At 43.5% G+C, this 17,433-nt stretch overlaps 1 protein-coding gene across 1 annotated transcript; it reads right to left on the minus strand.

Moving 5' to 3' along the window:
• Nucleotides 1-3,390: 3,390 nt before the first annotated feature.
• On the minus strand, nucleotides 3,391-6,018 carry LOC134460305 (SLIT and NTRK-like protein 5). The gene has a single exon (XM_063212743.1). The coding sequence runs from the start codon at nucleotides 6,016-6,018 to the stop codon at nucleotides 3,391-3,393; it is 2,628 nt and encodes an 875-aa protein (XP_063068813.1).
• Nucleotides 6,019-17,433: the final 11,415 nt, after the last annotated feature.

Here is a 17,433-nt window from a genome sequence, read left to right on the forward strand (position 1 = left end):
TCTAACATCCCAAGATTTTTAATCAAAACGTCTCAAATCTCATGATCCTGAATGTTGCGTCATGCAGCTCCAGGCGCCAGGGCCAATGTTGCGCAACGCAACATCCAGCACCAATGGGTTAATATGTAATATTTTTTTAAAGGATATTTCTGATTATACACACACATTAACATACTGGTTTGGTGTTGGGTTAGGGAACAGCAATGAAAAAAACAACACCCCAAAACAACAACATATATATATCATTATTGCACTACAGCACAGTGTAGTGTAGTGTTAGGTGATCCACAAAAGCCAGCCCAACCTGGTGAAAAGGGAGCGAGCGCTTTATCATCCCCCATGCCTGGAGGACTTCCATTAAATATCATGATTAAACTAATCAACAGACTCATTGGTGCCTGTCAGATAGCATCTCTGCCTTCTCAATTAGCCAAATCTCCTTGAACTCAATTGCACACATCATGATCACGAAAAGCATCTCCTTCTTACGCTACGCTACGGTCCCTCGTCTCTCTCTCTCTCTCTCTCTCTCTCTCTCTCTCTCTCTCTCTCTCTCTCTCTCTCTCTCTCTCTCTCGCTCTCTTTCTCTCTCTCCCCACCTCCCCTCCCAGGCCTTGCCAGCCCTCCTGAACAAGATAAGTGAAATAATCGAGGGGGAAATTAAACATTGTGCCCTCTTCACAGCTTCACTTCTCTCTCTCTCTATCTCACTCTCTCTCTCTCTCTCTCCCTCTTCCTCGTTTACTCTGCCCCTCTCTCTCTTTTTCTCTCTCTCCTCCTCTCTCTTCCTCACCTCCCCTCCTGTGCCCAGCCCCACCCCTCCCGCTCCCCCTCTCGGAGGACTTTCTGTTGATTAAAAGCATTATTTGTGGGGTGAAGGCAACATGCACAGCGTGATCCTAGCCGGGTGGGTGTGCAATGCACTGTGGGTAATGTGTTCATCCATTATCGGGGAGGAGTCATTGCATTTTGTTTTTGTCAGTGGCAGAGAGGCGGGCAGGGTCATCCAAACACCAAGGTGTGATTCCAAAAGCAGGCAGAAGCGGTGCGAACAAACACACCACATTATCGGTAAATCCATTTAGAGAGAGATGTGAGAATGACGCCCATTTTCATAGGAAAGAACACAAACAGCAACAACATTAAAACAGCTGCATCTAACAAACAAATGCATAATAAAAAAAAAAATCAACAAAATGTCTGCACATCTTCAACACGAACTGTACCAAACAAATAAGATAATGGTAGTGATCTAGATAGCATGGTTCAGTGTTGGCAATTAGCTAAGTTGTGAAGTCATAGTAACAAGTGTGACCAAGTGTCTGTAGCATTTTTCATTGTAATATTTTGTTTGTAGTGATATTTTGTATTAATGACAAAAAATAAAAGTAGAAAGTAGTTAAACAACAACTTAGATTGGATATGGACAGCTAAACATGTAATATATATTGATGTTAGGAAATACAGTCCACATCTCTGATAAAGCCAGAGGAGTACTTTCTGGAAAAAGTCAATTAGCATCTAAATGGATTTTTTTGAACTCTGGCATTGAGCATTTGCATATGAAGACGACGAAGCAAAAATATTTATCAGCTGAATACCAAGTGGAAATCTATGGTGGTCGCTTAGCTTAGCGCTCATTGCTTGGGGGTTCGTGGTGTGGAACAGCATTCTCCTCAGTCCTCCACACACTACAGAGCTAAAGGCACAGTCTCTGGTAAAAAATGAAGAAAACCATGTTGTTGTTGTTACTCTCCTGCAGTCATGTAAAGACCACAAGTAATGCTACACTTGAAATGAGACTCTGAAGTGTTGAGGCAAACGAAATGCAGAAGCCTATTTTCTCTTCCTTGAGCCAACTCTTTTAGTCTCTTAGGTTCGAACAAGGCCTCAAGGCCTCGGTATACCGGCTCCTGTGGATGTGTACATGTTACATAAAAAACAATTATCATGTCACTCGGAATTGGTCCTCCCAATCGAAATGGAAGCATTCCTTTTTTGCCCACTACACTACTATATATGCTTGCTGAATGTCTTCTCTCCGGCTGCTCTGCAGTCTCCTCATTTTCATAGCCTGAGGAGGAAATACACTCCAAGCTCAATGCGGACTGCTTCCCTGTGTCAATATCTCAGTTTAAAGAGTAGGTTTTTTCAAGGCTTTCCGTTCTAACAAATCAATTACAAATAGAAAAATCTTTATGTGGTGGTAATAACTAAGTCATCGATTGCATAATTGAAACCTAACTGAATTAGCTTCACTGCTACCATGGTGTCGTTAGCTCCCACTGAAGAAATCCCTACATTCCAACATTGGGGTTTGATTCTCCACCAACAACGATATATGAACCTGACATCATATTTATTGATGACATTAACATATTTTGGTCAATATAGTGCAATAAGTGCAAAGCAATCAAAACCATGAAAACAAGAAGGGATAGAGAATTGCGAATGCTTGTATAAAAATAGGTGTTACATTAAAATATTCGTATTACACAACATAATTATTACTTCAATTATTATTTATGAATTCTGATAACATATTAAAAATACATATTAAGAATGAATGCACATATTCATTTTTAATATATAATAAATCTTCCTAATGGTAGCTGGGGAGACCCTACAGTCTTCCATTTCCAAAAAAGTGCAGAAAGCATACAAAGACACTTTTTTTTATATCTCTCTCTTTTTTTCAGATGATGCAAAAGTCTCTCTTTGACATTGGGGGAAGGGGAGGGGGTGTGCCACAGTTAAAAAGAAAGCCACTTGTACAATGCCAGCTACAGGAAATGATTTGAAATTACAAACATAAGCTTTACAGAAGATTATGGAACATGGAACAGGTAATATTGATGATTAATTAAAGAGGTTGGAAATACATGGCAGAGATTATACCAATAAATACAGTACTTACTTACAGACTAGAGCAGAGAATTGTCCTGCACAGTTGGGTGTACTGTACAGTTGGATGGTCTCGTTGAATGTCGGTGAACTCTTTTTTTTTGTATTTCACAATATATGGTAGGTTATATTCCTGAAAATGTATTTGGGTATTTGCCTGTACACCTACATTTATGTGTATTCAATTCTGGACATTAAAAAAATAGATTTTTTTGCAGTTTTATGTCAGAACGCATCTACTTTGTTCCTTGATGCAGGTTCAGAGAGCATTTCTTTTTTCTGTAATGTCATGTAGCTTTGAAAAAAAAGTAACACAGTCGGGCACACCCCATTTCTGATCCTTTTTTCCTTTCATTCATTCATTCATCCTTTCTTTCTTTCTTTTCTTTTTTTAAAGTTGTTGAATACTGTGCCAAGGCACCCGTCTTTTTAAGCCAGCACAATACATTGGGGGGAAATGCTTGATATCTCTTTATAGATAAATGTTCAAAACTGGCTGAATGTTGTTTGTTTCTCAAGAACTTCGAGGTAGTCTGGCTCAACTTGGAGTTTAGCCTTTAGTTCCAAATACTCGTTTCTGTTGGGCTCCACATAAACAGTACTAGGTGTGGTTCCGTACAGCATAGTTTCTCGTATTCTGTCGGGGTGCAAGTATTGACGTCTAACGTCAAAGTTTGCGTTGTACGTCGTGTAGGGGGCAGGTCCAGTGTACTTGTACTCGTAGGTGCTGCCCGGGGTCATCGCTGGCGATTTGCCCGGCTCGAGTATTCCACTGAAAAAGTGCTCAGCGTCCTGCACGGGAGAGGGGTTATTATCGCGAGGCTCGATGGTACTCACGCTGTAGCTAGGGCTGCGCATCATGCTGCTACACTCCCGCTCATCGTCCGCCGTGCTCCGGTACGTCCCCTTGAGCTCATGAAAGTCACGGTAATCCTCCACCGCGTTGCCCTCCCTTGACCTGTAGATGGGGTTCTTGCACATGTGGCCCAGGGGTTGGGGGATATACTCGTACACGTGCCCGGCAGGGGCCTTGCCCTTGGGGACGGTGCGGTTGCTGTACAGGCTGTACTGGAGGTTAAAGGAGCTGACGTCCGAGTTGTTGGTGCTGGTGCGGTCGCTCTGGGACTTTTTGCGCCGCTTCATCACCACCACGAACAGCCCGGCCGCCACGAAAACAGACATAATGAAGACGAGTAGCAGGCTGAGGATGAGCACCGACAGGGGGACGGTGCTGGAGGGTGGGTGGTAGGACTGGGAGGTCTCCATGGTGGTCACACTGACCAAGGGCTCCTCCGACGGGGAGCTCACAGTGGACACGACGATATTATCCGAGTAATCGAGACAAAGTTGGTCGGCCAGCACATGCCTTAAGTCCTGCCCCGTCAGTCGTTTGGGGCTCTCGCAGACGACATCATTGACAACCGTGCCCATGTTGAGCTGCTCCAGCCAGATCTTCATCCCCACGGCTTCGCAGGAGCACTCCCACGGGTTCTCAAAGAGGTCGATCTGCACCAGGGACTTGAGCTGATCCAGCACACCACTCACAGGCAAGTTCTGAAAGTGGTTGCTGCGCAAATTGAGCCGTGACAAGGACAGACTGGAAAAGACGCCCCCTGGCAAGGTCTTCAGAAGGTTGTTGTTGAGAAATAGCAGCTGGAGGTTTGGCAGAAACCTGAAGCTGCCCCCAACAATCTCTTTGATTTTGTTGTACTCTAAGTACAGATACTGCAAACTCTGCAGCCCGAAAAACATGTCTGCTGTGAGACGGTCGATTAAGTTGCCATTCAAGTACAGCCTACGCAACTGAGTTAAATCCCCAAAAGCTCTGTCGTGTATGACTGCTATCCGATTGTTTCCCAGGTGCAGCAAATCCAATCCTGTGGCCTCTACGAAATCCGATCTGCGCACCACGGGGATGTAATTCCCTGTGAGGTACAACTTTTTGGGATTGTATGGCTTGGGCTTAAGATCTGATATGCTCTCAATTTTTCTTTCCTGGCAGTTGACATTTAGCCCAAGGTCAGATATTTGCAGATTGCATGTGCAGGTGACGGGACAGTCCAAAGGCACAGGGGCTTTGGTCTGAAAGGCGATGATGGGCCCATAGTTGTAAGGGTTGGAGGCGATGCGGGAGGTGGGCTTTGTCCGGGTTTTGTTGGGGGGACGAGTGCCCTTGGTGGGCCTCGATGAGGACCTAAACACCCCCGAAGAGGTGGCAGAGGTGGTCACAGCTGCAGGAGTGGTCTGAAAGAATCCACTGGTGCTTAGGGGTGGCGGTGGGCGCATTTCATATTCAGAGACAGGTCGACGAGGACACAGTTCCTGCTTTGAGACCTCGTCAAGGTCCCTGCCGTGCAGGCGAAAAGGCGTCTCGCATATCACCTCTCCAACCAGAGCTGTGTAGGCTATGCTCTCCAGCCAGGCCTTGAGGGCGATGAGCTCACACGAGCAATTCCACGGGTTCTCCTCGAGTTGTAATTCCACAACGTTGCCCATATGTTCCAGCAGGCCCATGTAGGGGAACATTTTCAAACGGTTCCCCCTCAGATCCAGGTGTGTCAACGGTACATTTCGGAAAATGTTAGAGGGCAGCAATGACAACAAGTTGTCATTCAAAATCAGTACAGTGAGATGGTGAAGTCTGCTCAGAGAAGTAGGATCTATGTTACTAATATAATTATAATCAATCTGAAGGTATTCCAGACTCTCTAGCCCTGTGAAGGTGTCATCCCTAAGGATGTCTATTTTGTTATTGTTAAGGTGCAATCTCTTGAGACCCTGGAGTCCATTGAAAGCTCCGGTCTCAATCTCTGATATGTCATTATTCCCTAAATGTAAAATGGTCACCCCAGTGTAATTGATGAAGTCATTGAGGGCCAGCTTTTTCAGGAGATTCCCAGTCAACAGTAGATGGTATGGCGAGAAATGCACAGGGGCTATTTCCGTTAGTCTGACAATCCCTCTGTTCTCGCAGCTGACAGACAGCACTCCCTCCTTCTCCTCGCAAGTACACAGCTTTCTGCAGATCTCCCCGTAATTGTCATACATCTCCACCAGATTCAGAGATGCCACGACCAAAAGGATTATTTTCGCTATCCAGATATGCATTTTCATGGCAGAGAGGGGCCCAACTCACTGTGGTGGTAGTGGTGGTGGTAGTGAATAGGTAGTCTGTGTCGTCATCTGAAAAGAGAAAGAAGCAAATATCATCTTTGAATTTGAAGGATAACAAAAAAAAGTGAACATTTGCTTTTGCAATAAAAGGACAAAGAACATTATCTGGAACACAGATACAAACAATAAATGCAAGTAACACATTCCTTGCATCAAGGTGCCCACAGACAGACATGACATGGATATTGGATAATTCAGGAATATTTTTAGTACAATGAGTAATTTTATACCTAATATTCATAAAACAAGTAGCCTACATATTTTGCCTTCCTCTCATTTTTTCCTCTTCCACAGCAAGTGCAAAACAACATCCATTGACTTTCAAACATTGTTCTATTCTTATCAGAAGTTGGTGGAGTAAAAAACATGATAAATTTGCAACCCATTCTATGTGGCTGGTGCGTGTGCGGGGGCATGTTTTTATTCATTCAATTTCTTATGAAGGCAGCAGCCAGCCTACATAAGAAACCTTCTCACCTCTTTGAAAATCGGGGAGTAACAACAACAGACGTTGCGGGCCAAGGAGAAAAAAAAAAGGGTAGCTATTTCGCTGCGCAATGTTGCAGTATTAAACCTTTACGCACAACTTGAGTGCGTGAATATGTATATATTTCACATGTAAAATGTGGAAATAAAACAGAATAAAGCTTTTACATTGTAGACACAACATTTCCTCTCTGGCAAAGTGCTTCTGGGCGCGCATTCTTCCCCTTGAACGGAGGCATATTTTTTCTTCCACCGACCGCACTGAGCAATTCACCCAAATAAAAGCTCTAAAATGCCCAAATCAAGAATAACCGGGGGGTTTATGGGGAAATCACAGCCATAGCGTCAGATACGAGGACTGACCAGCGAAATAAAATCATACTGTACTCACCCTGCATATCCGATGACTGCAAGTTCTAAGGGGCAACTCACGACTAGGTTCTCCCTTCGAGGGTAGCAACTCGGTAAGTGCATTAACGTAAGGCATATGCTCGAACCCAAGACAACGTTCATGTTACTCTCATAGGCGCCACAAACAGTGATTATGACAGTGGCGACAATCCTAACTCGTCATCCTTTGGGAAAAGGGAAAAAATCGAGCGCATTAAAAACAAAATGCATGATCTTACACCCCCGTCTAATTCAAAATACATATCTTAACCAACGGCTATAGTGTTCCAAACGACACGTTTTGACGCAAATCTGTAGCCGAGCTATCTTATCGAAAGGAGGATGACTTGATTCAGGCGCAAAATCTCTCGCTTTCTCCCTCACCCTCTCCCTGCTTCAGCTTTTTTTTCAGCTCGGCACACACGCATACTGAGCGCGCACGGAGATGAACACGAACTCTTTTGCATCCAGGCTATCATGGGTACTGTGTTCATATGCAGCGATCCATGTTGCGATTCCTAACATATTTTATATGCCGCTGTGCTGAACATATTTTTTGCCCTGTTTAACATAGAGTAGCCTAATGGTTCTACCGTTAACACCTAATCCAACTGAACTGAAATGCATCCATGTCCGACTCATCTGACACCTAAAATGTAGCAACACAACCAGCCTGAAATGAAAAACTAGGGGAGTTATCCACAAACACAACACCAAGACAAAGGACGAAAGGACACTGTGCGTCACTGTTAATGACAAAGTAGACCACATTTTCTTCAAGGTATATTTGTACACATTAAGCCACCCTAATGTCCAGTCGCTACCTCCTTTTAATTCCATGTACAACTTAACACCCGCAGTGCATCACAAGCACACACATTTCAGTACCATGGACAGCTCCACGACACCGACCATGGCTGCACTTTCATTTTTTCCAATTAGTTCGTAAGGCAAAAATCTTACCGGGTTGGAATTCGTGAATGTGAAAGCATGTCTACAGTCACAGAGCTGCACTTTTCTTTAAGATAATATGTCCCGCTTTCCCAACAGTAAAATCCTCAGAGTCGAACGTCCGTAGACTCCAGCTTTCAACACCGAGCACAGAATTGAACAAACTGTCTGCTGCCGATGACGGTCAAGAGGAAACCTTCAGACTATGACTCTCTCAACGCGGAAAAAATGTCCATTTCAAAAAACGACAGCGAAATATCGAGTCGAAATTCATATGCCACCATCTAGACATTCATCTCGACCGAGACCACCCTCCCTCCGGAACGCAGACCGGCGAAAAAGGATGGGCAAAGCTCGCATCCCCCGGTCTCTTCTGAGTGGTATGGCTTATATCGCCCTCCTCATACGCTCCGTCTTCCCAAGGTGTCCTTATGTTTCAGTCAAGCGCTCATCACGGAGATGTTATGTCCGGACTCCAGGTTGCAATCCATTCCTTCTTCATGACTTGAATTATCGTCTTGATATCGTGTAACTTGAATTAACATTAGACAAATATAACCACCGTTTCAACTAGTGGAACTTGAATTTCGATTGGCTCACTGTTGCTGTACTGTCAGATCAAATGCAGATTTTGGACAGACTGAACCAAATTACTGACATGAGACTTCTACTGGATTCCGAGTGTAAAGAAGTTTTTTTTTTCTTCCACAAAGCATAAATAAAATGATGTTCACATCCTGCATAGTCAGTCAGGAACATTCCGGATTGAACGAGATGTATAGAATGAGAAAGCAAAGGCGAGAGAGAGAGAGAGAGAGAGAGAGAGAGAGAGAGAGAGAGAGAGAGAGAGAGAGAGAGAGAGAGAGAGAGAGAGAGAGAGAGAGAGAGAGAGAGAGAGAGAGAGAGAGAGACCCGTAGAGGGCAGCACAATGCGTTAGAAGATTTGTTGTTCGTGGTCTTTCAAACAATCACGAACCACTGCTTGTTTAAAAAGGTGAGTTTCACCTCTCTTCTCACATCCACGTTTAACTGTTACTTCCAATTCAGTGCAACCTGGTTGACCCAGCGCTAAAACCAAAAACAAAAGCCTTTACACTCAACAATCCTTAAAAATGGACTGGCCTTTAAGACAATTTCCCCAAAAAAGATGGCATTTAGCCATCCACATCAATGTATTTGAGACCACAACAGGGTTGTTTGTATTAATAACACGATCAAATGCAGTCAAGAGCATTTGTTCACCCCAACCCCAGTGGTATTTCGGAAACTTTCTTTTGTTCATTACTATTCCAAGGCCTATTCAAAGGCTCTGGGGGATTAGGGAGACAGAACAACTGGGCTGGTCGTTGTTCTGAATAATAACACTGGCCATCACAGCCTTCGTCTTAATCACTGCTTTGGAGGAGATTACCTCAGGAGATTTCCGAGACCACCTTAGTGGTTATGACAGAGTTATTTATCAACACAGAAGCCTGAGGGGAGATGCCCTCCACTCTATTTAATTACCGTATACCTAAAGAATACCACAATTATATTGGAAGGGATGAATAGCAGTGCTTTTTTCTCATGTGTCGATACAACAGGGTCACTGAGGCACTCTTCGAAAACATACATGGGTTTGGTTGAATTCATACTACAAGAACACTGCTGAACATAATATACCAGCACATGAATGCCACACTTTAATTAAAAAGATAATCACATGTCATGTCATGTTAATGTTATGTTATGTTAAGGTTGTAGGTAGCCTACATTGGTGCTGTGCCTTGTGCAGTATGGCTGGTGCTTCATATCCACCATAGGCCTACACACTGTCAAACCATGAACCAATGTGGAGACAGTGGTCCTTAGAAATGTTAAAGGAGAATTCCGGCCAGTTTGGATTAATATCCCATCTTTGGTGGACAGAGGGAAAGGGATGAAAGGCAAAACCGCGAGAAATTTTCATGCCTGCTGCGCAAAGTTGTTCAATTGCGCTGTTTTCGGTTAAAACCTGACCCTTCGGGCACGTAATTGACCTGTTTTAAAGCTCCTAGCGTGCATTAAAACCCTTTTGAACGCTTTGGCCGTGGTGTGTGGGTCCATACAAGTCGATCTAGTGGTTCACATTTCCATTAGGTAGCATAGGTACGATACAACAGGAGTTTTCGAAAGTGGCGCACCTACCTCTTTCAGCTTCCGCCTTCCAACTACGTCCGCAAAATGGTTCGCCAAAGTGATACTTCATAGTAATCCATTTTATTTTTGTCCACCAAAGACGAGCCACAAGAAACATATTCACATGTTTTCATGTCCTGAGTTGTTATTGTCGCGCAGATTCACTTCTCTGTCACTGAACGCAGTGTAGTGACGTCACGGTGTCACATGACTCCTGGAAGGAACGCCATTCGCTCTTCCAGTTATTATACATAAGCGAGAAAGAGAGGCGCTGTCGTAATATACTGTTTGATATTTTGAGATGGATCCTCCGTTGGGGTAGTTCAATTGAAGAGTTTGGTGGCCATGGTTATCTTTTTCGAACCAGAATATTTGTTACAGATAAAGAATTATTCCTTCCAGGAGTCATGTGACACCGTGACGTCACTACACTGCGTTCAGTGACAGAGAAGTGAATCTGCGCGACAATAACAACTCAGGACATGAAAACATGTGAATATGTTTCTTGTGGCTCGTCTTTGGTGGACAAAAATAAAATGGATTACTATGAAGTATCACTTTGGCGAACCATTTTGCGGACGTAGTTGGAAGGCGGAAGCTGAAAGAGGTAGGTGCGCCACTTTCGAAAACTCCTGTTGTATCGTACCTATGCTACCTAATGGAAATGTGAACCACTAGATCGACTTGTATGGACCCACACACCACGGCCAAAGCGTTCAAAAGGGTTTTAATGCACGCTAGGAGCTTTAAAACAGGTCAAATACGTGCCCGAAGGGCCAGGTTTTAACCGAAAACAGCGCAATTGAACAACTTTGCGCAGCAGGCATGAAAATTTCTCGCGGTTTTGCCTTTCATTCCCTTTCCCTCGGTCCACCCAAGATGGGATATTAATCCAAACTGGCCGGAATTCTCCTTTAAGTTATCACCATAGTATTCATTGTTAGCCACGCCGAATCATCCTAGTGACGCAAAACCTTCAGCGTTGCTACTAGTCAGGTCAAGAGCAATGCAGTACTTTCTGAGTTCCACCCACTTTGTTGGGAAGCAAACAAGCAGTAGCAAACCAAGGGAGGCGGGTCAACTATGCCATTTGGGAAATATTAATTGTCATGCTCTTGGTCAGACCAAATCTCGAGGAGATTTGAAACTCGATGATAATCAGGCTAAATAATTGGTGTCATTGTAGTCATTGTAATTCTCACAGTCTGCAAGTCTCCGATCAGTTTATTTAAAGTGCCCATGGCATGAAATTTTGACCTTATGATGTTTTGGGGCCTTAAAATGAGTTACAGTGAGTTAAAGAATGAGTTAAAGAATGAGTTAAAGATGAGTTAAAGAAGTTTCGCACACTCCTTTGGATTTGTTTCTTTTTTAAGTTATTTTTTTTCTTTTTATTCATTCATTGCCATGATGACATTTCGACCTCGCGGCCTTCCTCAGTTTCACTAAAATAAGAAAAAAATCCAAAGGAGTGTGTGAACCTTTTTTCGAAAAAGGTCACTTTTTTGTTCAGCACCAGGGATTGTGCCCGAGCAAAGCCACAAGCAAGTCTCAGATCTTTTATTATTGTTGACTATTTAAGTATTTTCTAAAAGGATTAGTTGAACTTTAAATGGACTCAACTCTACTGTACATTGATACACAATCTGTGTGTGCATGAGGATTAGTTGATTTTTAAATGGAGTCAATAGACAACTCTACATTGATACACAATCTGTGTGTGCACGTGAAAGTCATAGTGGCAGTGTGAGAGAGGAAGTGTCAAACTTCCACGTCCGGAGAATTTAAGTATAACCTTCCGGTTAAAACAAATCAATTCTTTGAACGTATTTGAAATGTCCTTCGAGGGTCTCCGTAACAAGTGGCATGCATTAGCCAAGGGTTTGTTTACAATGGGAATGTGAAGGAGTGACCGTCCCTGCCTCTTTTCTACTTATCCCTTGCTCTTTCCCTCTCTCACTATTCTTTGGCCTGTCTCTCTCTCTCTCTCTCTCTCTCTCTCTCTCTCTCTCTCTCTCTCTCTCTCTCTCTCTCTCTCTCTCTCTCTAACTCTCTGTTGGCAAAGGATCCAGTGTGGCTCAGCTTCAATTAGACCTTGAGAGCCATTGAGAGGACTAAGTGTAAATAGAATTAAATCTAGCATATGGGTGTCGGCATATCCACCGTTATCTCTCCTTTACTCCACATTGTATGCTAATTTGGCAAGCCAACTCTTTGCAAACACACACACAACACAACACAGCGAACGAACGCAAGAACGTCAATAAACGCCGGTGACATCCCCCAACATGGCATCCAAATTAGCCGTGGAGATGCATTAAATTATCTTAAAGTGTCTGTCCGGATAATCGCATTAGTGGGTTGCATTAACAGCAGGAAGTTGCCTGTAAGGAAGGACAAATCCTCCGCCCAGGCCTGCCGATAGAGGTGGGACAAAGGGGTATGTTGTCCCGGGTCCAGGGAGATAGGGGGGGCAAATTGGGTCCCCATTACATTGTATGCATTGGCTAGGGGGTCCTTTTGGATGACTTTGTCCTGGGCCCAGCAAAAGCTGTCAGCGGCCCTGCCTCCGCCACCGCCGCAAACCCCCAGGCGGCCCAGCTGTAGCGGGGCGAAACTAAAGGGGAGAGTCCCTGTCCTGTGGCTCCTCTCTATCCCACAGGGGAGGAGGCCCTAGTCTACTTGGCTCTCAGCCCTATATGGGATAACTCACCACCTCACCACCGGAGTGACAGTCATAATTCATTAGCAAAGCCTCGTTAATGGATTGTTGCGATTGGAGGAGATAGCGAGCGATGGAGGAGACAGACTGGAGATTGAAGTGTTTGTGCTCACCGAGGCTACCAACATTCAGGAACATCTGCTTTACAACAAGCATATTTGATCTTTTTTTTTATCATTGTTATAAAAGTGCTTCGCTCACCCTGTATATACGTATATATCACGTACACTGGCACTTAAGGAATTTGGAATATCAAAAATGAAATATTAGCAGCAGGAAGTTGCCTGCAGTGAAGGACAAATCCTCCTCGGCTCCACCACAAACCCCCAGGCGGCCCAGCTGTAGCGGGGCGAAACTGAATGGGAGAGTCCCTGTCCCGTGGCTCCCCTCTATCCCACAGGGGAGGAGGCCCTAGTAGTCTACTTGGCTCTCAGCCCTATATGGGATAACTCACCACCTCACCACCGGAGTGACAGTCATAATTCATTAGCAAAGCCTCGTTAATGGATTGTTGCGATTGGAGGAGATAGCGAGCGATGGAGGAGACAGACTGGAGATTGCAGTGTTGGGGCTCACCGAGACTACCAACATCCATGAACATCTTCCTTACAACAAGAATATTTTATCTTTTTTATCATTGTTATAAAAGCGTTTCGCTCACCCTGTATATAAATATCACATACACTGGCACTTAAGGAATTTGGAATATCAAAAATGAAACATTAGCAGCACGAAGTTGCCTGTAGTGAGGGACAAATCCTCCTCGGCTCCACCACAAACCCCCAGGCGGCCCAGCTGTAGTGGGGCAAAACTGATGGGGAGAGTCCCTGTCCTGTGGCTCCCCTATCCCACAGGGGAGGAGGCCCTAGTCTACTTGGCTCTCAGCCCTATATGGGATAACTCACCACCTCACCACCGGAGTGACAGTCATAATTCATTAGCAAAGCCTCGTTAATGGATTGTTGCGATTGGAGGAGATAGCGAGTGATGGAGGAGACAGACTGAAGATGGAGATTGCAGTGTTTGTGCTCAATCGAGATGGCAGTATTTCGAAACCTGCAATTATTGGGGGGCTGGGGGCTGCATGGCGTAATGGCATTGTGTGCTATTTGAGTCTGTATGAGATTCCAGCAATGTTAATAATGCACAGTGGAAATGCACTGTTTTGTGGAGTGTCATCGAACTGAAATGATGGGCAAGAAAAGTAGCTAGGATTTGTGATGGTGAAACTTTCCAACTGACAAGGGAATGACAAATTCAAATGATGAAATGGTGTCTAATCACAACTGCAAGCTTCATCCAATTGTCTGTGGAGAGTTTTGGTTAAATGTGTTACTGCATGTATTGCACAACCATTCAAAAGGGTTTATAATCATATAGGTTTATACTCATGTAACACTGTACATTTCAAAACAGAAAGCATGCTTCTTTTGTCAGGTTTTGTGTCATCATGTGTGTGATGAAGGTCGTTGAGTTGGTAGTTTTGGTTAAATGTGTTGATGCAAACGCGTTGATCCAAAAGTGCTACTCATGTTACTGCAACATGACCAATCTTCAAAAAACATGCCTTTAATTTTTGTCCTCTTTGGTGTCATCATGTGTATGACCTTGAATGAAGGTCGTAGACGGTTGGTTGTCAGCTGGGGAAGGGTAATATTTATGACCAATTGGCAGATGCTGTGACAGCGTGTTGTTTGACATGGACCTCCCTCCCCATGCATGAATGAATTACTCTTTGGTTCCTCCCTTTAATTCACAGTCAGTCTACTGCCCTTTCAGTCATTGCCAAACAATTCAGCCAATTCACCAATTGAAACTGAGCATGTGGTTATCATCACAGAGGACAAAAATTAGTTGAAGTAAAAATAAAAATAAAAACATCCATGAATCCATTGAACATCCATGAACATCTGCCTTACAATAAGCATATTTGATCTTTTTTTTAAATCATCTTTATAAAAGTGTTTGGCTCTCCCTGTATATAAATATCACATATGCTGGCACTGAAGGAATTTGGAATGTCAAAAATGAAATATCTTACAATACATCTGGTTGGACATCTCGACATATGCAAGACAGACCACAGAGGAAAGAAACAACAACAAAAAAACGGAGCAAAAAAAGGTAGATGGCTGTAAGTCAACGATGCATTTCAATCGTACAACTATAATCTTTATAAACTATATTTTTATATTGTAGGCTATAAAACACACACTAGCTTAATGTTGCAGTAGACTTACAGTAGATGAACCAACAGTGGAGGACACAAAAAACATCTGTTTAAGCATAACCTCACTGTACAGTACAATGTGTAAATAGTGGAAAGCATCCACATTCTTACGACGAGTTGGATGTTTTGAGTTCAGTGATGAATCGGCACACAACAGGAAGGGTGGTGTTTAAGTCCTTTTTATTCCTAATCACAACCATACTCCAATCCCGTGCCCCCCTTCATGCCTAACCAAATCTGCCCTGACTGTGATGAGGCCATGTAATCAAAATGTCAAACAACAAACATTTATTCAGCTGTGTGAAAGGAGGGCCAGCTGAAGACGAACAGCAATTGCCGGTTCAAAACTGATTGTCACGCCGTCTTACTTCCACATGTTTTTATTTCATTCATTTGTTTATTTTGCTGCTCTGTGACAGATTGCGCAAGCCATGTTTCTAAAAAAAAAGTGTAGCATGCCATTTTAGGAATGACAAACATACTGGTCGGATTTGTAGATGCATATAAAAAGATGCACCTCCAGGGCCAGATCCTCTGAAGATACAACAGACATGGTTTTTAACCAATTTTCAAAAGCACATTAGAGCCGTTAAACACTGTCAACAATACTGCGTTTTACACTTCAAGCCAAAAGAGATTACATCCATTATACTTAGTTGTACCACATATTTGTGATGGTTTTACAGCACAACAAAGACGCTGCGCTGTAATTTATTTTATCAGAATAAATAGCTATAGGCTACGAATATGTATTTGTCGGAATTAATAGTTATACTAATATGTAAAAGTTATCAATTTTATATGCTACATTCATATCCAAGTGCATAGAGGCTTGGTATGTGTGTTGCTGCAGAGGCCAAGACTCGTGAGTGGAGAGAGGCAACTATTTCACAGCTGGGTGGTCTAATTACTCGAACGGGGGATTCACTTGGAATCCTCTGCCCTGGCAACTTGTTTAATTTCACTTCATGAAAGCTGCCTGACCTTGTAGCAGTAGGATTTGTTCTCTTCGTGTTAGGCTTGTGGGTTTTCATGATTTACACAATCGATGCTATTTGGTTGTGGCACATGTACTTGCTGAACAAAGAATTGCCATATGAAAGCCCCACCTGGTATGCTCCCGTTGTCATTGATTTGACGCAGCACTCCACAGCACGCAGCGCTCAGTCACTGCACACAATAAAATTGGATTTTATTCCTCACCCGTTCAAGGGGACAGCCTGAAACAGCGACCCAAGGGAGCAGTCTGGAGGGACAGTACCATGCTCAGGGTACCTCAGTCATGCAGGATGGGGGAGAGCACTGGTTAATTACTCTCCCCACCAACCTGGCGGGTTGGGAATTGAACCGGCAACATTTGAGGTACAAGACTGACACCCAAACTGCTTACCCATGATTGCTCTACATATGGCATTGATACCAGGGTTGCTGACCATGCAATGTCATTTGACAAGTTTGGTTTGAGAGCATCTTGCCACAACAATTGGAAACTGACAACTTTAACCTCAACTCGCTTTGAGGATTGGTGCCCATTTTTCATGTGTAACTCTGATACCTCGGGTTCTTCTTTTCTTCTTTTTTATTTTTTTATTTACATAGCAGCAGAAGTGTAGACAAACGTTTCGGCTGTTGCCTTCGTCAGTGTCTCTGACGAAGGCAACAGCCGAAACGTTTGTCTACACTTCTGCTGCTATGTAAATAAAAAAATAAAAAAGAAGAAAAGAAGAACCCGAGTGCGATCCACTTTTTCACCTTCAAAGTTATTCAACGGGAGACGCACCACACGGAAGAGCGCGGTGTATCATCAACTATTACTCTGATACCTCGTCTAATTGCTGAAATGAAGTGCAATTGAGTAGACTAGTTATCAACAGCCTGGTTACTGTCCTAGTGCGTCAAACCTTTTTTCAACCATCGGGCTACTTTTGGCACATGGTGCAATGTGTACTGTTGATATTGCTCACATCACTTTTGACACCAATGGGAATCACCTGGGCAGGGTTTAACCACCTATGGGATCATGGGTATTTATACCGTAGGGTTCATGTGTTAGTAATGTCTGATGATGGGCATACTGCCTGAAGTGTTACACTAAAAAAGAGAAGCGGGTGATGTGACGGACTAACTTTTTTTGGTTCCAGCTACTTTTTGTGCCCCCAAGATATCCTGTTGATAGCATAGACTTTAACCCGTTAAAACTCTGCGTTATACATTTTCTGTTACCAGATTGGCAATGACTGAGTCATCGTGCATTAAAGGCCCTGTGTTATGTCATAGTAGGGTATGGTAATTAACCCTTCAAAGACTATTACAGCGTGCCACTGGTGGTGTGGCATGCATTATACACCCAATAATCATCAGAACCATCATGATGAATACATTTAATTTTTTTAAGCATGTGTGCAGCTCTTTGTACTAA

Source organism: Engraulis encrasicolus, chromosome 12 (genome assembly GCF_034702125.1).
Source record: "Engraulis encrasicolus isolate BLACKSEA-1 chromosome 12, IST_EnEncr_1.0, whole genome shotgun sequence".
Taxonomy (NCBI): domain Eukaryota; kingdom Metazoa; phylum Chordata; class Actinopteri; order Clupeiformes; family Engraulidae; genus Engraulis; species Engraulis encrasicolus.

Bases quoted from the DNA above. Each gene is read 5' to 3' on its own strand.
- LOC134460305 (XM_063212743.1), bottom strand. From the start codon at position 6,018: ATGAAAATGCATATCTGGATAGCGAAAATAATCCTTTTGGTCGTGGCA.